We start from the raw sequence: 21833 nt of genomic DNA on the forward strand, positions 1-21833 counted from the left end.
CAAATAAGATCTCCCCACATGCGGCCACAGCACAGTAATAAGTCCCGGCATCAGAGGAGCTGATGTTCTTAGAGAAGCTGTAGACACATTTCTGTGGAGAGTGAGCCTCAGGACTCTTCTCACATCCAGCACTGTTTCCATGAGCATAAATGACACTAGGATGAGATTCATCTGATCCGGCTCTGAACCAGTACACCCTCTGTTCTTCTGGACAAGTTTTCTTCTTAGAGTCAGAAAGGACCGAACACTGCAGAGTCTCTGAGTCTCCTGGACGAACTGGATCAGATGGGAAGTCTTGTAACACAGCAGTGATATCAGGTTCTGTTGGTAGGAAATACAAAGATAAAAATAAATATGCTTTAATGAACACAAACATTGTAAAAATGTAAACACTTTCCTATAAACTATGTACTCTCTTTAAACATACATTTAGGAAAATTAAACAATGTAAACTACTTAATAAATTATATTCACCTCCAATTCTCAGAAAAGTTCCTTTCAAAAAAGTCAAATCAAGTCGGTATATTTTAATACAGTAGTAAATTCCAGTGTCGCTTAGCTTTGTTTTATGAATATGCAGGACAAATGTTCCAGGCTCTTGTTTTGCTGTAATGCCAGGAGTGTTATTAACACCATCAATATCAAAATTAAATGTTCCTCCCAAAAACTCTGGAAAGTTTCCAGAAACAAGCCTGATCCAAAAAGATTGTGTTGTTCCAGAGATGTCTTGCGAGAACAAGACAGAGTCACATTTTGTCCGACACCAACAGTCTTTGTTTCAAACCTCTGATCATCTGTGCAACCTGAAAATATCAGAGAAACACCGATCAGTGATTAACGACAGAGAAAGAATCAGGTATGTCCTGCTGTGATACTGTAAGAACATGACAATAGTATAAATATATATCTGGAATAAATCTGACAATTCTAAATGTACTTACGCCCCACGCTGAGAATCAGCAGTAAATAACATATGATCGTCATTTTCTTGTTGATCCACTTGAGGCTGCAGTTAAATTGAATCATTTAAGAACATATACGCCTTAATGTAATCTTATCAAGTGGGAGGAAACAGTTTCAGAGCAATCTGATTGGCCTCTCATTATTTTCCATCCTAAACACATGAAACAACCAACAGCGCACTTTTGTTTCATGGTGAGTTTCTATAACTGACACTGAAGAGTAAATACAACAGATGATTTGATTTGATACTAATGTGAACCACAGTTATCCAGAAACAATCTGGTTGATTTATTTTTATTTCATTCACTCTTGTACAGCCATATTTATGAGGGATGTAGACTGGTTTTCACGAACCCTAAACAAGGCTGCAAATGCACTTTTTTTGTGATTTATGGGGTGAGGTATTATCCCTGTCCAGAATGCCAAATTTAATTTCCTCCCTTTATGATTAAGGTAAGTTTCAAATTCGGCAACAACAAAACAATCTGTTAAGGTTACGATCATTGAAATGGCACATTAACAAGATTAAAAGTGAATTCCAGCATTAAAGTATTACACTCCCAAAAAGTTGGAGAACTTGCAAGAGACGGATACAAATCTTTAAAAAAGAGTGGTCAAAACTGAAGCAGCAAAGAAGCAAAGACATCCTGGTTCTTTGTCCTGACAATGAGTCAAACTCCAAAAACACTACATTTCCTATAGTGCAACTCAAAAGCATCTTTAGAGCTTCACTGACGAGTATAAACTATGTCTCTATTCTCTCCAACCCTCTGATGGATGTCCGATATGAATGTATTTTCAAAAGGGAACCAGGCTGAATTACAGCCTCTTATTTAGTTTGAGTGTTAGTTTATGCATTTAGGTATTGTAAGATTTAAATATCAAAAATGAAACTGAGATCCAGATGCTTTGTGGCTAATGCATACAATTCCCGGCTTTACGCTGTGCTAATGATTAAATTAGATTCCAAGTGTGTAAAACATGCAAAACAGCTTAATTCAAAATGTGAACAGTTTGTCGGGATGCTGTTTAAGGAAGAGTCTTTGAATGTAAATGCATAATATATCTGTATATATGTAGGTCTATGTTTCTGGGCCTAACAGAAAATCCTGAAAAAATGTCTGTAGAATCTTAGTTAAACAGTAATCTGTCCATCAGTTAGATTTTTCTGTAGAAAAGATGCATCCAGATACTTGCCAGAGTGATACACAGAGATAGAGGGGACATTTTAAATGTTTTACGAGCTAGCCAATTAAGAAGCTCCACATCATGAATGATGACCCGCCCACTGCTGACTGTCAGTCAAATCAGCAGGAAGAGCACAGCGTTCAGAGGAGGGCTGTTAGACCGTCCGTCCTCAGTACTCACTTCACTTCTTCTCAGAGAGGCTGCAGCAGAGCGCCACTCTCACAGTATCACATTCACCTGGAGGCGATTTAAAAGTTTCTGACTGACGTATTTTTTATCTAGAGGGAGCCAGTGTGAATTTGAAAGAAATAACAATAATAATAAGAAACAAGAAAGACAACCTATCTATCTACAGTATAAGACCAAAACCTCCAAAACATTTTTCACAGCAGCTCGTTGTGGTTTGTGGCCTTCATTGGGTTCTACATATTGTTTACAACAAGCAAAAACTTGCTTTGTACATTCACACACAGACACACATAGACACACATTCACAGTCGCCACTGACAAACAAGTGATGCGTGGAAACTTAAGCATTGTTGTGGTTGGGCTTCAAACTAAGGTGTCAATACAGACCTTCCTTTCTCACTCCGTTTTAGCCTCAGAAGGCTCTGCTTGACTGATGTTTTACCTTTTCTGTTAAAAAGCAAGTGGAATAAGACACTTGTTTTAAAGAGTATTATTAATATAATACAACTTATGTTGGAGTATGTTGAGGGTTAAGGAGGGTCGGACAAACGCACCTACCCAGTCACAGTATGTCATGACCGTTTTTCATCACACTCCTCTGCATCTGTATTTGACAACCCCACATGGGGCTCAAAGGCTCATTGATGACGCCCAACAACGTTGCAAACACAGTAAGATAAGAAGCAAAGAGAAAATCCAAGCAGAGGGCAGAGTCCCTGTAGAGACAGACACCACCACACACTTCTAGTTGTAGTCATTGTGATGATTGAAAGGGATTATTTTTGTATCAGTTTATACATTGGTCTTTAGGAAAATGTGGAAATTATAACTTTAAATACATTAATCATCTCACAACTTGTTATTGTTCCCTTCACACGTTTATATGAAAGGTGCCCAACATTTAAACTTGAAAAACCAATTGAGGTCTTGACTCATATTATATCATCTCATCTCTTTCATGAAATTCCAAAATTTAAATACAAATGATGAATTATGATACATTTGATATACATTTACAAACTATAAGATGAATGATATTATCCGCAGTATCTAAGCTCGTTACCATTGAGTCCCCTGAAAGCGATGGATGACTTCAAGACTTAAATGCCTGCTGACATTTTTTTATAATTATTTCAGGAACTATTCAGGAATGGGATCCAGTCATCATCATCCTTGGGACACTGTTGGCTCTCTGCGTGATTGTGATTACCGTCCTTAGTTTCTCAAGAAACTGAGGGTAAGTTCAGTACACTGCAAAGACGAAGAACATAACTGGAATTTACAGATATTCTTGTTTATAAAAGAAATCCAGGACGTTAAAGGAAGCCTCTCTGATACCAAACGCCCTATCAGCTATAATTTACTCTTGGTCTTGTTGTCACAGCTCTGACTATTACAACTACTATTTTTAGGATGGCAACCCAGAAGAACTGAACCACTCGATTAGGGGATTTATCTACAATAAAAAAGAAGAAGGAGAAAAACAAGTCAAAGGAATCTCGATTGTCAAAAAAGAGAGTTCAGCTCTTTGTTATAATTTGGAAAGCCAACATGTATTATGTGTATGAAGTGTTTGTCAATGTTTTTATCTTCACATGACATTAGCTGTGCTTTGTTAATTTAGATTTAAGGCTGGAAATATGTTTCTTCAAAGACAGAAATATTATGTTTAAAATACATATGAGTACAAAAGACAGCCCTGTGAACGTCTCAGAATAACCCCTGATCATATTCGCCTACGTACACTTGGGCTGTTCAGAGACGTCTGCGTGGCCTGAGGAGCATGCCCCAGCCTTAACTTGTGTTCGCTTTGTTGAAATAATAAAAGTGACTATATCTGTTGAGGCTTGGAATATGAACTGAGTCCTGAAACATTAATCAAAGTTTAAATTAAAAAAAGCAATATGTCAGAAATCTTCCACTGTCATTCTTAATAAAATCCCTGTTGCTAAATAAAAAGTTCCCACATCCGAGAGCTTGAACCTACTTATTTTACCTGATACATTTATTCACTCATCAGTGTGTTGTATGAAACACATCATAAACCATTTTTTATTTTACTGATGATGAATCATAAACCCTCAGTCGACTATTTTTGAGGTATCATGACATAAGATCTGTTCCAGTGTGCATCAAACCAACAAAACACAGCTGGACCTGGTATCTAGATTATTTTTTTCTCTGACATAAAAAGTGGAGAGTGTTGCTCAACTTCCTTCCTATGTTTTCACAATGGCACGGGGGGCTGCACATGTAACTCTGATTAGGACTGAATGGAAAATAAATATGGTTGGTAAATAAATGATTATACATTGGCATTGAAGCAAAAATGTAATTGTTAGACAGTGATTTGTTTTTATTTAAATGAGCATTTATGCAGGCAAATAAAACTAATACAATCAAGTCATCTGGTTTAACTAAAGTTAGCCTTCCTTCTTGCACCTCTAACCTCACTTCATATCCTGTTGAAGCCCATAGTCAGGTCTCTTCTGAGTAAACAGCCCTGGTGGTTGGTCATAGGCAGAGAAATGGCCTACCACAGCTTTTGTCTGTCAGTGTAGCTTCTGCTTGCTATCAGGACAACTATTTCTTATCTAAACTCCTAATATTCCAGACAGTCATAAACCCTACTCCCAACTCAAACAATATCTCCTGCGGAAGTCCAATAATTCAAGAAATAACAGGCGGTGTTTAAATTAGTACAAATCTGCCATGTCCACCGTTTTAACATGTTGTATCATGTTTGAACTGACATCACTGCACTGAAATAACCAATTACAACACATTTGTGCAGTAATGTTCTGCTGTTGGGCTACTTATGCCTTTTATAAGATTTGACTAGATGGACTAGCTGAGTTGACAGCCATGTCTTTTGACTGTGGGAGGGATCAAGCAAACTTAACACAGTAAGGGCAACACTGCATTAAGCCCCTTGTAAAAAGGGATTTAAATCTCAATGGGACTATCCGGAATAAACAAAGGTTAAAGAAGTATTCAAGTGTAAGTAGAACAGATGAATTTATATGATGCACAGACATTGTTAAAATCACTCACAATGGGCTTAATTAAGGTAGATTCAGGTCTTGTAATCTTAGCATGGCATACAAGGACAACATACCTCAAATCATGATTTGAGGTATGTTGAACTGCTTTTCACAGATCACTACTGCAACTTTTAGCCACAAGGGAGGCTCTCTTGTACATTCTAAGCACGCCCACTTTTTAGAAGTCCAATCAAATGCAACGGATTTGATTAAAATCCTGATAATTAAATCCCAGGATAATTTATTTACCCTTACCATAGGGTAAAACAACAAACAATGAATCCAATCATGCATCTAAGAGTAATTGAAATTGGATCATGGATTTGCTAAATTTAAGGGGGAAGTGCATTTACTGCTTTTCAGCCAATCAGGACGATTTCTGTACACTTTGATGATCTTGTGACTAAACCTTCTTTTAGGTAGGAAGACATCAGTTGTGCAAGAGACGGGTGTTTTACCACAATGATCGGAAGACTGGCTGTTTTGGTTCTTAGTACAGTGTGTAAGTGCAATTTTAAACATTATGATTCTTTATATTAAACTGTGTTAAAGTTGTTAAAAGACAAGTCAAAGTAACAGTCTTTCTAATGGTAGATACATTACATTTGTCATTGTTTTTGTCTTGTTGTGTTGTAAATTTCTTTGAATTTGTCTCTTTTCCTCAGACCTGAGTCGAACTGAAGATGTTTCTCACCAGGTCTCTGTGACTTTGGTTGAACTTGGTGGGAATGTTACTTTGGAATGTACAGTTTCTGAGAAGGATCTCCAATTCTCTTACTGGTACAAGCAGCCTCTTGGATATATGGTCCAAACAGTAGCTACTGTTAAGTTTTGACTCAACAAACACTCAGTTCGCAATTTAACAACTCACGTTTCAAAGTCACAAAGGGGAAGACTCAGTATTTTCTTACCATCAGAAATATCATCAAAGAGGACGAAGCAACATATTTCTGTTTCAGTGGATCAGCGTATTCACACACTTTTGTTAAAGGAATCTTACTGGCAGTAAAAGGTACAAATATATTTTGTTTGTGCCACATTTTTAAGTCAAGCTAAACATTTAGATCAATAATTTCTTCTGATGTCTTTTTAACTGAATCACACAGATCGTAATGAGCAGAAATCTCTCTACGTGAAACAAAGTCCGGAGACTGAGTCGGTCCAGCCGGGCGGCTCAGTGACTCTCCAGTGTTCACTTCTCTCTAAGAACAAAGAGAACAGAGTCCAGTGTCCAGGTGAACACAGTGTGCACTGGTTCAGATCTGGATCAGGAGAATCTCATCCAAACATCATTTACACTCACAGTGATAAACAAGAAGAAAGAAGTTGTGACTACAGTCTGTCAAAAACTATCCAGAACTCCTCTGATACTGGGACTTACTACTGTGCTGTGGTCACATGTGGAGAGATCCTGTTTGGTGAAGGAACCAAAGTGGAGACAAGTAAGTTGAAAGACTTAAATAATATAATCTTCAGTACATTTAAAACATAAAGTTGGACAGATTTGTTTGGATACAATAATTCATGGTTACATCTTGCATCTTTAAGTCAGTCACAGCTTTCTGATATGTTAAAGGATAATTATTGTTCTTTTTTCGTGCCGTTCTTGTTTGCATTCATTTAATCTGAAAAGAGTTTTGATAAATGCGGTGCAAGGAAATAATCTGATTTAAACTCCTTACTTCAACAAATTGAAGAAGGCTGGATTTGATTTAGATAATATGTTCTGCTTTTTGAAAGAAAAAAATATTCTATGATCTTAAAATCTTCAAACAGTCTCAGGTTTTAATTTCTCATAATATTGCCCGAGGTGGTCAATGAAATAACTAACATGAATGAGTTGTTAAGCGTCTATTTTAACATTTCTCTAATTCCAGGATCAAAACTGGAACTAGTTGTCATCGTGCTTGGAGTCCTGTTGGCCTGCTGTGTGACTGTGATTGTCCTCCTTATTTTGTTTGTAAAACGAAGGAGAGTTTGTGAACATTGCAAAGGTATGTTCTCCTAATATACATGGACTTAATTAAGCATCAATTTATGCACATGTTCCAGAATTAAAAAAAATATTAAAACTTACGTTAGGAAGTAAAATGTATTGAGTATAGCACTAAGATCACAAAGTGCTTCACAAGAATAAATTATTGAAAATAAGACCATAAAAACAGTTAAACAAAAAAACAATAACAACAGACCCCAAAACACACAAATTTACTAAAATAGGACTGCACCAGGCGACATGAACCAGTTAAAATAATTGGGTCTTAAGCGGTTTGTTTCAAAGGCGACAACAGAGACTGCAGGTCGAATGTTGGAAAAGCATTCAACAGTGTCCAAGCCACCACTTCTAAGTCAAGGTGTCCTTTTACCATCCATTCACGTCTTCTTCAGGAAACATAAGTGTGTTACTTCACATGAACATCTGTCAAAAGTGAAAATAACTGTCAAATATTTGCTAAAAAATCAATGTGTCTTTATGCCAATGTATCATATGTGAAAGATACATTTTCACACGGGAAAAATCTGCCCTTCAACAGCCTTTTAATAAACCGAGACATTTTATTACCTCAGCATACGTTTTGTGAATGTAAATCAATACTAACTAATAACTACAGTTTCATGCTAAATTTGTGATAAAAAGGATATGATATTTTCTGGGATAAATTCAAACCCCGATGTCCAACAGAAGAGAAAAAAACTCCCAAGTTACCACCTTAAAGAAACAGTATGTAAGGTTTAGGGAGATGTATTAGCAGAAATAGAATTTAAAATGAAAGTGCTTAGAATGAGTCTTTCATATCTACATAGGGAGAGTCCTCTTCAAGGAGTTGAAGTTGAAGTTGCAGCGCAATGTTTCTGCAGTAGCCCAGTACGGACAAACCAACACTGGTTCTAGCAAGAATATTTTGTGCTTTTGTGTTTTATGTTACCTGAAGGCCACAGTAGCTCTCCAACACGCTTGTGAAAAAACTGCTGTCACATGAGCCGCAGAGTACAAACCTGTAGTACAGCAGGCCAGCCGTCTGACTATCTTTGGGCCTAAATTAGTGGTTAGGATGGCCTCTGAGTGAGGCAACGGCGTTACCACGGTTTTGTACTCGTGTCTCACGTTACTGAAGTCTTGAAAAGGAAAGAGTGAGCGGAGGGGTGTTAAGTCAGCTGCTCACACTGTCCCTTCAAAATTCAGTTGACATTTGTTACGACATTCTGTTTTCACTGGACTACTTTTGTGATAAAAAGTACGTGTGTCACAATAAAAGCACAAAGAGCTTATCGTATTACATCATTCTAGCAGTGGTTATGTCATGCTGAGGCTAGAGACATTTATTAAAAGTGAAATAAACAAATCATCTCAGATAATTTAACACTTTTCACCATATAACATTTTCCAACATATAGCAGAGATTAACTGAATGCCTTAGTTGAGTTTTTTAGTGGCCAGCATTAGAAGAGTTGCGTGAGATTCACAGGAGCGAATAAGTAACTGTAAAGCACAGAACTGAAAATGTGAGGTCATGTGAGGTTGATAAAGGTCACATTGATAAATGACAAGCAGTTCCCAGTGTGTGCGCACTTTCTGAAGGCTTCCCTTTTATCAGCAGCGACAAGTGCCGCCGGTAATCCTGGACATGACAAGTCGACAGTGGATCAATCAACCGACCTGGTAAATATGTTTTTAACTGTTACATTATTCTGACTCTGGGTTAGGGTTTCTCTTTCTGGCATTGTTTCACATCGTTGACAGATTGATTCAAATTTCATATTTTCTTTAGCAAATTTATTAGGTTGTCAATTAAACCAACAGTGTAATGAAACTTTGAAATATTTATTATTATCAATTCATAAGCATCAACTTTCACCCTTGCTACATGTAGGGTTTGGCTGTTGGTACTCAATAGTACATGATCAGATGCTGCACCATGCAGCCTGATGACACTCTGTATATTCTAGACTTGGTTAACTGTTCTTCATATTCCAGTCTTAATCTATAAGAATGTATTATTAATAAGCAGCTATTATTTGCAGGATGTTGACGGAGATGCAGTTAACTATGCAGCACTGAATTACTCCACGAGGAAAGTGAAAAGAGTGAAAAAAAGAGAGTCTCCATCAGAGTGTGTGTACTCTGCTGTGCGAGCAGACTACCACACACAGCTCCACCTGTAGGCGGAGCAAGGCCTGCATGTGAAATGAACCCCCACATGTCTCCATCGGGTTGGACTTTGCTCAGCTTTGCTTTTTGTTTATAACAAATGCCATGAAGTTCATTTTTCTTCTATTTTGGTTTTAAATAAGTGCTTCCTATAGGTCAAGTTCATCTTGTGACAAATGTCAGCTTGCTTGAATGTGACAAAGTGGGTGCATAAGTGGATGACTGAGAAAAGATTAAATTGAAATAAAACGTTTTGCACACCAGTACCTGAGGAATGAATTTGTGAGTTTGCCATATGAAAAGTTGTATTTACTTAGTTTGCTGCTAATAAAGTTACTTTCATGCTATTCATTGTATTACTGTGTATTTGAATAGATGTTGTCATACTTGGATTTGGATCAGTGCAGCCATGTGTGTCGTGCTGTGGCTTGTTTGTATGCATGTTCATGATAAGGGTCTTGCACACACCGGGCAACATTTTTCTTTCAAACACGTCCCACAATCTGCATAGAAAAGGATATGAAGGAGCTGCAAATCACTCAGAATGTGTCACCTTAATAAATAGCACCAAGAGCTTTTGTGGCCCTTGTTGCCCTTCGGAGACTTGGTTTTATGTTTCCTCACAACATCAACAACACTTTCTGAATCATCATGATACTTGAGAGCACATATTATACAGAAAACAAAGTTCCCTGCAGTAGCTAAATGAATCAGCAGTAAGAAGGAAGCTGATCCTCATATGAAATGCTACAGGCAGGATTTCTTTCAGACATAAATGCCGTGTGTGAAAACAGTCACATTCCTCTTGGTCTGTTCGTTACATGGTTTTACTTTATTGACAAAAATGGCTTTTTTTAGTGTCTTCTAAGATGATTTTTGCAGTTCTCTGTTGTGTAATTATAACTTTTCAGCTCAACATTGCATTTCAACAACTGTATCATCTGCATATAAAATGTTATTGTATGGACATTTCTTTGTATGGTGCAGTTAAATATTTTAAGGGAATAAGGGGGATGAGTACAATTGCAGTTACTAGTTTCCTCAAGCTGCCATTTCTATCTTAGTCTTGTAGACACATGAAAACAAATCTACCTACTCAACTATATTCACCAAAGTGAAAGCAATGCAGATTTTTCTTTCTTCTCTTTTGTGCCCCCTACAGGCTATTCTGCTGTTCACACCAACCCCCACTGAACTGAATAAGTTCACAGTAATTCACAGTAAGAATGACTTCTGAATGGAGATCATTGGAAAAGACCAAGCGTGTTTTAGTCACTGACGTAGTTTGCTAAATTCTGAAGAATGTTCATAGCAGTTTCATAAAGTTTAAGTGTCAAACAATGATGACAATAGAGAAAAAGTAAAAATGCATAAACTTTTGACAACTTTATTACACGTTGACAAAAACTAAATATAAATGCTCCGTTATGTGTGGTCTCTGTTTGTAGACAGCTGCATGATCGCGCCAAATATTTTACTTTTTACAATATTTGTAATGTCATTATGACTGCAGTAGCATTTCCTGTAATGCATTTCATCAACAAGCGCCACAACAGTTATGATGAAAACAATTAAACACTCCAGACTGTATCTGCTGAGGAGACTGAGGTCCTTTGGAGTTCACCCAGCATCCTGAAGACCTTTTTCAACTCTGTGGTGGCATCAGCCATTTTTTATGCAGTGGTCTGCTGGAGCAGCAGCATCTCAGCAGCAGACAAGAAGAGACTCAACAAGCTTGTCAGGAAGGCCAGCAGTGTGCTGGGGTGTCCACTGGATACGGTGGAGGTGGTGGGAGACAGGAGGATGATGGCCAAGCTGTCATCCCTGATGAACAACACCTCTCACCCCATGCAGGACGCCCTGGCAGCTCTGTGCAGCTCCTTCAGCCACCGGCTGCTTCAAAAAAGGAGAGGTACCGCAGGTCCTTCCTTCCTGCTTGTCATGTTGCACAACCAACTCTGCTCCCAGCAGACCACATGACACATGAAATAATAACATGACAATAAAAACCTGTGCAATACATTACACTGTGCAATAATAGTTAAAAAAGTTAAAATTGTTGTTTTTTTCTGTCTGTAAATATAATATTTCAGTTATTGTTGTTTTTTCTACTGTTTTTTTTATTGCTTATTTATAATACTTGTTTTATTTTATTTTTCATTTTTTATTTTTTATCTTGTCTTCTTCTACTATGTCTCTTGTGTGCACTTTACTCACGCGCTGCTGTAAGCCTGCAAATTTCCCCGCTGCGGGACAAATAAAAATTATCTTATCTTATCTTATCTTATCTTATCTTGTCACAACATCCAGTTGTGACTGAATTTAACCAACTAGTTTTAAATGTAAGCATAAGAACAAAACATTAAATCAATATATACATCATATGCACAACACTATAATAGCCACATAAAACAGCCTTTAATCAGCTTTCCCTTATGGTACCAACTGATGTTAAACAGTCCACCCTCATGCTAATCCAACCCAAAAGCCTTGACAGCAGAATAGATCCTCTCCCTCTCCGCTGCTTTTGCGTCCCTCGTTCCATCACTGCCAGTTTTCATCACGGTAAAGACGACAGTAGAATAAATCCATCTGTCTTCATTTCTCTGAAGAAATGTATTGAAAAATTCTGTGAGAGGACAAATACCAATTAAGATGCATCGTAAGTTTTTTTTTGATAAGTTGATCTTACCTTTAAATTCCTTTTTGCAGCATTTTCAAGCAGAGAAACAGCAGCTACAATATGAAGAAAAAAAAATATATACAAGCGATAAAAGGATGCACTTGTTTGTTACAACACTAATGATAAATAGAAATACATATATGCATGTGTGTATGTGAGTGTGAGATAAAAAGAGGTAACTTTCATTACTTTCATTACTGCAATAATCACACTTGTTCGTCTTGAGGGCGTAAATAATCACGGCTGCAACGTTCACACTTATAGCCAAGACAGCACACATCATATAGAGAAATATATTGTCACCAAAGTACCACGAGACGGTTTCTGAAACATGAAAACAAAATACACAATGACATTTAGTAAAACCAAATGAAAATGTAGTTCCTCTAAAGAGGATTTTAGTTGTCACAAATATTTGCTTACAATCAACCTGTATGGATTTTATTTGACTTATTTCCATTTGATGGAATGCTGCAGCTATAAAAAAATTAATATACAATATGCAGTATATCATGCTGTCAAATTGTGTATAATTGTTTAATCTTAAAAGCACTTCTGATGGCAATAAAAGGGAGAAAACTTGTAAAACTGAAAAATGATAGTTACCTTCAATGTCCAGTTTTGTTCCATTTCCAAATAATATCTCCCCACATGTGGCCACAGCACAGTAGTAAGTTCCAGCATCGGAGGAGCTGATGTTCTTAGTGAAGCGATAAATACAGCTAGTCTGAGTGTCAGTTATCTTCTCACATCCATCATGTCTATTTCCACCACTGTATATGATGTTTGGAAGAGATTTATCTGATCTGACTCCAAACCAGTGCACACTGTTTTCAACTGGACAGGACTTAATTTGAGAGTCAGAAAGGACCGAACACTGGAGAGTCACGGAGTCTCCTAGATTCACTGGATCAGATGCCGACGGCCACTGAACAACAGTAGAGTATGTCGTCCTCAGAGAGTTTCCTACAAAATACAAGAGTGGAAAATGTAAAAATTTGTCTGTATCATCAAGCAGAGTTAGACCATCGAAATGGAAATGTCAAAATAGAAGTTGAAGTTGTAAATGAACAAAGTGTTAGGACACAAAACACATCTGATATTTGTGACTCCACATATTATTGAAAATTCAGAAACATGCATTACCTTTTAAAGACAAATATGTGCCACTCCACTGATCCGTACTCCAGGTAGTGATTGCACAGTGATACAGTGCCTCATCTTCTGGGCCTGTCTTCAAAATGATCAGAGTGCTCATGGTCTTTGAATGGTTTGTGTAGAATTGTGAGGGATCAAACCCTTGCTCAAACGTAGGTTGTGCAGTGCCTTTCATCAGTGTGGTGATTAATGTAAGAGTATCACCAATTCTCTGTCTGTACCACTTGATTCGTGTATTGCTATACTCCGAATCGGTGAAAACACATGTGAAGGTTGCAGGTTCACCAAGTTCAACTGTGGTCACTAAGATATCTGCATCTGTATTAAAAGACAATGGGGAGTATATAATTCAAATAATAATCTTAATCAATATGAATAATGTAGAATTAGAAAATGAAGATAAATCAAACAATGTATTACATGCATTTTATATACACACACATTGACTTCTGAAACTACAGCTAGAAATATAAAGTTGGTTTGAGTTTGTTTAATTACGTACCAACATACTTACAATAAATAAGTAATAAATTGTTTGAAAAATAACCTTTTTCCCGACAAAAGAATCCTAATAAATTGTTCAAACAGAGAAGGATACTACTTACATCCTTGATGAAGAAGAAGCAGGGTAATGCACAGAAGGATCATCCTGAAGTTGTCTCTTGTTAGGACCTCCGTTTGGTTTACCAAGAGTAAATGTGATGATATAAGGTGGAGTGACGGGTAGGGAAGTCTTCAAAAATATGTTTCCTGTCACAATGTTCTGATGCAACTTTAAGACTTTAGAGGTTTTGTGGTTTGTTCGAATAGAGGTCGGAGTGCCAAACTGCAGCAAACACATATTTCATAACGTTAATACCCATTTGAGTAAAGAAGTAAAGAAGAAATATATATTTTCCTCCCTACGTTGGTTTCTATAATGTTTCTGCTCTGGTGCAGGCCACAACAACTGGTTCATGACCGCTTGACAGAGATGGTCTTGGACCATTTCCAAGCGAACCCTATTGCAGCTTAATTAAAGTAAGTAACATATTCCGACCGGGTTGCAGGAAGTGACATTCGTTGGGATGGACACAGGTAAACTCTGATAACGCGAGTGTGAGCAGAAAGATTTTGACCTCTTCAGAAGTTTGATGGACATTTGGGCCAAAGAGAACAAAGAGAATGAGCTCTGGAGACCAAAAATAAATTCACTTCTTAGTACACGCTCCTCATCAAAACAATTTTTTATTTGGTCTGCTTTAATTAGGACACATTTAAACTAAACCAGACTAAATAGAAAAAGACCCAGAAGCATCAATTTCCCTCTCATTTGGACTAGCCAAACAGACTAAGGCTTGTCCGAAGACTAACCCTCAAGGACCATGAATGTCTGTACAAAATCTCCTCACAATCAATCAGATAGTTGATGTACTTCAGTCTGGACAAAGCTTTGTGTATCTCAGTATGATGGGTAAATAGTCGCACTCAAATGCACATTGTGGTTGCATTTTAACCCACTTTCAGTCAGGAAATGGCTGCATGTATGACGTGGGACACGAGCAAAGAAACCAAACTGTTTTAAGCCATTTTCATTTTCTGAGAACTGGGGGGAAATACCCACGCTTGAGCTGATAAATGTTACCGTGGTTGACAAATTATCCTAAATAATGAAATCCATCACATGAATTGGGTTAGTTTGGTTCAGTGTTGGTGTCAAAAGTGGCCCTCAACCATTGTCACTCATCTGGTTCAATAATTTTGCCTTTTAAACACACAAACCACATTTGGCTTAAACTTCTTTTCTCTTAGACAGTTTGGAAATTAAGGCGTCAGTCCATTTCTTAGTGCAGTTGTTTCGTCTGTGTTAAAATGACAGTGTACTAAGCGGCCAGGATGAACTGGACTGAACTGGACCACAAGGGGACACAGCAACAGTACTTTGTTCAAATGCTTAAAAATAAATTCTCTTTTTGAGATACTTTTCTGACATCGACCTCTTGTGGTTGTGCAGAGTACATTACATTACATTACAGTCATTTAGCAGATGCTTTTATCCAAAGCGACTTACAGTCAGTAGTATATTACATATCATTCACCCATTCACACACTGATGACAGGCTACCATGCAAGGTGCCACCATCAGGCTCTAACTAACATTCATGCAACATCCAGTCCACACCGATGGCAAAGCCTTCGGGAGCAACTTGGGGTTAAGTGTCTTGCCCAAGGACACCTCGACTGCTGAAGCCGGGTATCGAACCACCGACCTTCTGATTGGAGAACTACCTTGCTCTCCACTACGCCACAGCCGCCCCAGATCATGACTGCCAGCTCTGAGAGGCAGAGGCATCATGTTGTAGTTGTAGCAGGTGCGATAGTAACCTATTGTGGTAAATGGTTGGCCACACAAAAGGGACTGTGACACACAAAAGAAAGCTTGAATATAAACTTTTCGTATAAGAGCTTAACATTCTTACTACATACAAAAGAGACAGCAATGTAAGATAAACAACTTACAGAAATAAAAGAAAAATTTAAAGGCAAAAGGATCTGGCCTAAATATATACACTAACGGACACATTTGCTTTACAACATAACTTATGTTGCTAATATCTGCTACTTGGTGTAGCTCTCAAGCATTACACAAACATCTATTACCTTCAGTGTACACATTGCTGTTTCTATCCCAAAACCTGACATCAGAGTAGACGGTCTCTTCTTCGACTTCAGCTCTCCTTATACTCCAGCCAGCTTTCCTTTTGGTGAAGTTTGTTACAGAATAAACCAATGAGTCTTCATCTGCCTGTAGAAATGTATGGCAACACATTATTAGATTATTAGGACATAAATGTACCAACTAAACATTTTTTTCTTTTAAATAACTCACCTGTTGATCAGTGGTTGTTGTTGCAGCATTTGTTTGCAGGGCAGCAGCTAGAGAATAACATGATAAACCATCAGTAACATTCACATTTCTGATGCACAGGATTTCATTTTATTTTGAAAATTAATGATAGAATAATTAAAGAAACACAGCGATAATTTCATCGAGCAAAATAAAGGTTTTATTACCATTAGAACAATTGCACTTTTTCTTCTTGATGGCATATATCAGTAAGGCTATAACAATCAAACTTATAGCCAGCGCAGCACAAGACAGACAGAGAAGTGTATTGGCCCTCTGACAATCGCCAAACGACATGTTGGAGGCTGAAATATTAAGAAGAAATGATACAAGATGTAAAAGCACATAATTAATCATTCATTTTGTAAAAACAAATGTTGCCTCTTGGTAAGATTATGAATATTAAATTGAATCTTATCTTTAAGGATTCAGTAGATTAAATATGCAAAATGATAGTTACCTTCAATGTCCAGTTTTGTTCTATTTCCAAATAAGATCTCCCCACATGCGGCCACAGCACAGTAATAAGTCCCGGCATCAGAGGAGCTGATGTTCTTAGAGAAGCTGTAGACACATTTCTGTGGAGAGTGAGCCTCAGGACTCTTCTCACATCCAGCACTGTTGTTTCTTTGAGCATAAATGACACTAGGATGAGATTCATCTGATCCGGCTTTAAACCAGTACACATTGTGTTCTCCTGGACACGTTTTCTTCTTAGAGTCTGAGAGGACTGAACACTGCAGAGTCACTGAGTCTCCTGGACGGACTGGATCAGATGTACGGTTTTGTATGACGGCAGTGATATTTGGTTCTGGTCCTGGAAAAGAAGGAAAACAATATTCTGTATTTCCATGATATAAAAAGAATGTGTTGCAAGTACTCAGGTAGTTATTCAAAGATATTAATTCAAACCAAACCTTTCCTAAATCGATTATACATGATAAAACCTAAATAGCCTAATAGCAATCAGTATGAACAGTATAGACACACAGGATGTAAAAGAATGATACATTTTTTACATTTAGTCAATGTCATCGTGTAACACTGGCTAAATCAACTCAAATGAAGCCACAAACTTTCCCCTTCAGATATATTTTTGTTTGCAAAAGATACACTGCCTGATGTTCTGAAGAACTTTTATGAATTAAATAAACAGAACATTTAATAGTATTAATGTAAGCGAGAATAGCACATAATTCAAAGTTGCAGTTGGAAATTGAATGTTGGTATAAACAAGGTGAATATTGTTTAATTTACCTTTGACTCCCAGGAAGGTTTTATTCAAAAAAGCTGTCTGTAGTTCAACCACTTGTTGACAGTAGTACAATGCAGTATCACTGAGTTCTGTTTTGGCAATATGTAGCACAAATGTTCCGAACCCTTGTTTTGCTGTAATGCGACGAGTCTTAAAAACGTTGGCATTATCAAAAGTATAAGTGGATGCTAAAGGTTCAGGGAAGTTTCCAGCAACAAGTCTGATCCAAAATAAGTATCCTGCCGATGAAGACTGGCGACTACATGTTAGAGTCACATCTTCTCCAACACGAACCATCTTTGTCAAAAAGCTTTGGTGGTCTGTGCATCCTGAAAAACAAATTGCATGTGATACAATTACACCAAAGTGACCCTGAAAAAGGTGACTGAATAATGAAACAAAACAGAAGTGAAACTGAATTCTGTACGCATACTTACGCCCAATCGAGAACACAAAAGCTACACAAAATATGATCAGCATTTTCTGTTTAATCCATTTGAAAGGGCACTTAATTTAGGTCATACTGCAGGATGATTAGTCTTAATGTGACTATATAATGGGAGGGGACAGTTTCAGAACACAGTGATTGGTCTCTCATCACGCTGGTTTCAACTTTGCAGGTCACGGGAAAAAAAATGATTCATCGCTAAAATCAACACACACAGAACTGTGGTTTGTAAACCGTTTTTATCCTGAATACAAGCTTAACCTAGTTAGCACTTTATTTCAAACACTGCATTGCATTTCCAAAACATTCAGAAATCAACTTCTGCTTTTACTCTCTCTCTCTCCTTCATAAAAAAGTTCTCCAAACCTTTAAAGAGGCAGACATATATCACCAAATTAAAATATATATTCTATCAATTAAATATGTTCCAGTGTAGTGTCATTTGTAGTTGTCACTGTCACAGTGTAAAAGTAGGAGGGGAAATATTCATGGGATTTTGGACACTTTTGATGCACCTAAGGCCTTTTTCACAATAATAGTTTTTTTGAACTCACAAGTTTCACTTTAGCACAAAAGAAAACTGAAACACTGTAGAGACGACATTCTGATTCACAGAGGATTACATTTTTATTCATTATGAGTCAAGTTATGTTTTTGACAACTGTCATCTTATTAGTTATGTACTGAAGGTCAAAGAACCAACTTGAGAGTGCAGCGATAGGGTGAAAAGATGAGTCTAAGAGAATGTGCAGACAAGATCTGCTGGCATTGAAACTTTGTCTATTTAAATTTTGTGGTTGGGTGTAGTTAGTGTATGAGTGCCAACTGTCCAGGGCCTAAAGCAAAGAGGATCCTGACAAGCTAAAAAAAACAAGTTTCACGTATCAAACACTGAATTATCCCCTTTAGTCTGGACTACAGGTACAATAGTGAAAAACTCATGATAAAACTACAACAGTTGTGATAAAATAAATAAACTGCATGTTACAAGTAGAAAGTAAAGCATCTTCCTGTGTTCTCTTTAGTATATTTGTTTCACTATAGTTGCACATTGCATTTGTATGTGCTAAATGTATCTCCCATGTTGACTTTGGCAGTTCCTTTCTGGCCTTCCAACATGGGAATCTGTTCTCTCTCTTTACTCTGCTGCCATCTTCTGGTACAGGTTCATACAAACTAATCACAATGTTTGTTGACTGGTTCAGTTTCTGGACTGCAAACATTCATGTAATCTCAATATCATTAGACATCCATGTTTAAACAATGGGGGTTTCAGTTGATGTATCATGGAGGATACGGGCAATCTGAGTCGCTTTTGTAAAATCAGTAAGTGTATATAGCATGTCATGTTTACTACGTTGCCTACCTCGGATGATTAAATGTTTTGATTGTATCAGTGATGTAAGAGTTTGTGTTTTAGAACATTTAGGTTTCCTTTCAGTCTCAGTAACTGTTTTCCTGTGGAGGCTGACCAAATCAGACTTATTTTAGTATCAGTTTTAGTAAAAGTTTGAATGAAACAACACAAGTAGGCATCTTCCCATAAGCCTGTTGACTCTGGCAGTTCCTTTCTGGACTTTGATGTATTTATCAGTTTATAGAGCTGCTAAAATCAAAATGTTTTCGGATTATAGTTCAGTGGGGAAGCCTTGAACCCACTGGACTGTAAACACTCTTCTAATCGCAGTATGATCAGGAAACCAAATAAGCTGTGTAACAGTTCAAGGTATGTTCTACAGGGAAGAGGGGCCCACATTCAGTACAGCACGGGCAAAGCAGGTAGAATTAAAAAGGCTTCAATTGGCAACACTCTGTCCTTTCTGTTTTTTTTCTTGTACAATTGTAAGTAAGTCTATTATATACAAAAGTATTTTATGTGCTCAACGGTTCATAAAGCTGTGTTTTACCTTCAGAGGATCAATCCAGTTTCTGTATCAGGGCTTTATTTTTCTCATTACAATCAAACCAGAAGCTATTGTTTAATTAGAAAAACACAATACATGTGTGCATTGTATTAGTTATTACTCATGGAACATCTCTAGAAAAACATTATTTTTTCACTAGCTTTTACCAGTCGCCCATATTTTAGAATGTCAATGACCAACGCAAACATTGTTATTGATCTTGTTTCCAACGTTATGTGATTCATACAGTCGCCACACTGTTCAGTATTGTACATGACTGCTTTAGAAAAAATAAAACAGACAACTGTAAGCCGTCAAACGTGTTTTATTTAACAAGAGACTGATGTACAAAGCTACTGTTGGGTCAGTCCTGAAAGTATACTATGTCTCCGTCAAAGTGTGTAGGAAAGGTTCCTTGACACGCGATTGCAATTTTCCTGGTGCGAGCTTGACCGCGGTACTGACAGCGGGGACGCCTGGCCCCCTGGTTTTTCAGTGTACAGACAACAATGTTGAAAGGTAGGAGGCTTTTGGTCAGACCTCTCCCATATGGCTCTCCTGCACTCTGACAGATGGCTCTGATATGGTTGGTGGTGGCTCGGATGAAGGTATTGGTATTCCTACACTCATTACTGTCGGTCACAGTGATACCTCTATTTTGTATCACTTGGTCACATCTGTCAGCACTCATATCCCCGTTGATATGCTGGTTTATAAATTTTCTGTAACCGTCGTTCTCCTGAGCGAGCACAGTAGCAGAAAGCAGCAGCACACAGGCAAATGAGATCCTCATGATTCCCTGGTGATGAAAATAGGGGAAAAATGTCCTGTTACGATCATTTACAGCAGCATAAGTGAGTATTCTGAAATATAAAACCTATCATTATTATCTATATGTTCCATATGCAAATACATTTTGCGAGGCATTTGGTAAAGTAGCATAATTTATAACGTATATTAAGAGCTGCAAGCAATGAAAGCTATTGACCTCTTCAGTCCGATAATTTATTTATTTTAAATATTATGCAAACAAGATAATAATTGCACATTTTAAAAAAATACTTTAAAACACTTAAAATTAAGCCACTATGTATTTAGTTTGTATGTACTGTAAACCTCCACATCAATCCGGGAAGTTTAAATGCAATACAGCCATGAGATTAAAGACCTGCATAAACCCTTGTCAGATGGATTATAAAGTAAGAGTAAGACCAAAAACAAACCTTTCAAGTCAGGTTACACGTGTAACAGTTCTTCGTTCTTCCTTACTTCTGTCTAGTCCTTGGGGCAGAAAAATTTAATATATATATATATATATATTATATATATTATATTTTATATTCATTATTTAAAAAAAAATATATTTTTTTAGTCTACATGTTTGTCTTCCACATATTGTACTCTGTGTAATAAAAAGTATATTTACCTGTATCAGGAACAGAGTGAGCAGTGGAAGTCTCTGTAAACTGCTGAATTATTTATACTATTAGTTTTGAACTTTGATTTCTTGGCCCAACGACAAAGAGGGACTGGAAATCACAGTGCAAGCTTGGTAAATAGGCAAAAGAGGAACAAAAAGGGTTCTTACTGGTTTCAGAAAATTTTGCAATAAGCAACAACACATCCTCTGGAGTTTAGCCAAGTCTGTCAAACCAGCACATCTGAAGACACAGTCACTATAGTTTTGAACTTTCAAGTCATGAAAGCACACAATGCAATTTAAGTCATGTAGGCAAGATCCCTTTAAGAGAAGTCAGCAATAATAATGATACAGTATGAAAAGCAGTGTTTTAGCTCATGGATTTATTGTCATTTTAACCATGATGGAACTTCTTAAATCGCTCTTGTATATCCCCGATATTGAAATACAATCTTCTGCCCTTCCAAACAATTTCTTACTTGAAAAGACAAGATATCACCACAAATAAAAGGTCTTCACCCGAGAATTTTCAGATTTTGTTTGT

General features: G+C 37.2%; 5 protein-coding genes across 6 annotated transcripts in view; 1 reads left to right on the top strand and 4 right to left on the bottom strand.

Moving 5' to 3' along the window:
* The window catches only part of LOC129090177 (signal-regulatory protein beta-2-like), an 8404-nt gene extending 7409 nt beyond the window's left edge, over window positions 1-995 (bottom strand). The window contains 4 exon segments of the mRNA XM_054597718.1: window positions 107-323; window positions 471-705; window positions 708-803; window positions 942-995. Of these exon segments, the coding sequence (XP_054453693.1) occupies window positions 107-323; window positions 471-705; window positions 708-803; window positions 942-984 (591 nt within the window). The 5' untranslated portion in view covers window positions 985-995.
* LOC129090174 (uncharacterized) overlaps window positions 1-14053 on the bottom strand; it is a 15309-nt gene extending 1256 nt beyond the window's left edge. The window contains exons 1-6 of one of the 2 annotated variants that reach the window (XM_054597714.1): window positions 13981-14053; window positions 13364-13693; window positions 12824-13183; window positions 12407-12541; window positions 12227-12270; window positions 11602-12140 (exon numbers count right to left, since the gene is read on the bottom strand). In XM_054597714.1, the coding sequence (XP_054453689.1) occupies window positions 12006-12140; window positions 12227-12270; window positions 12407-12541; window positions 12824-13183; window positions 13364-13693; window positions 13981-14023 (1047 nt within the window). In that variant the 5' untranslated portion in view covers window positions 14024-14053 and the 3' untranslated portion in view covers window positions 11602-12005. Of the gene's footprint in view, window positions 1-11601; window positions 12141-12226; window positions 12271-12406; window positions 12542-12823; window positions 13184-13363; window positions 13694-13980 lie in introns of those variants that run through there. The other variant, XM_054597713.1, reaches the window with a different exon arrangement.
* On the top strand, window positions 5842-9852 carry LOC129090176 (uncharacterized). Its single transcript, XM_054597717.1, is given in 7 exon segments — window positions 5842-5886; window positions 6050-6213; window positions 6216-6396; window positions 6491-6826; window positions 7262-7378; window positions 8981-9045; window positions 9408-9852. Coding segments are annotated over 7 exon segments (1044 nt in total). The 5' UTR covers window positions 5842-5846; the 3' UTR covers window positions 9549-9852.
* Window positions 14054-14617: 564 nt separating the features above from the next.
* On the bottom strand, window positions 14618-17829 carry LOC129090202 (uncharacterized). The gene is made up of 5 exons (XM_054597752.1): window positions 17520-17829; window positions 16723-17079; window positions 16430-16567; window positions 16245-16291; window positions 14618-16160 (listed from the first exon to the last, which is right to left on the bottom strand). Exons 1-5 carry the CDS (start codon window positions 17812-17814, stop codon window positions 15990-15992), a joined length of 1008 nt encoding a protein of 335 aa, XP_054453727.1. The 5' UTR covers window positions 17815-17829; the 3' UTR covers window positions 14618-15989.
* Window positions 17830-20178: 2349 nt separating this feature from the next.
* Window positions 20179-21344, bottom strand: LOC129090378 (ribonuclease-like 3). The gene is made up of 3 exons (XM_054598017.1): window positions 21296-21344; window positions 21093-21150; window positions 20179-20668 (listed from the first exon to the last, which is right to left on the bottom strand). Exon 3 carries the CDS (start codon window positions 20660-20662, stop codon window positions 20234-20236), a length of 429 nt encoding a protein of 142 aa, XP_054453992.1. The 5' UTR covers window positions 20663-20668; window positions 21093-21150; window positions 21296-21344; the 3' UTR covers window positions 20179-20233.
* Between the last annotated feature and the right edge of the window lie 489 nt (window positions 21345-21833).

This window comes from Anoplopoma fimbria, chromosome 4 (genome assembly GCF_027596085.1).
Source record: "Anoplopoma fimbria isolate UVic2021 breed Golden Eagle Sablefish chromosome 4, Afim_UVic_2022, whole genome shotgun sequence".
Lineage (NCBI taxonomy): Eukaryota > Metazoa > Chordata > Actinopteri > Perciformes > Anoplopomatidae > Anoplopoma > Anoplopoma fimbria.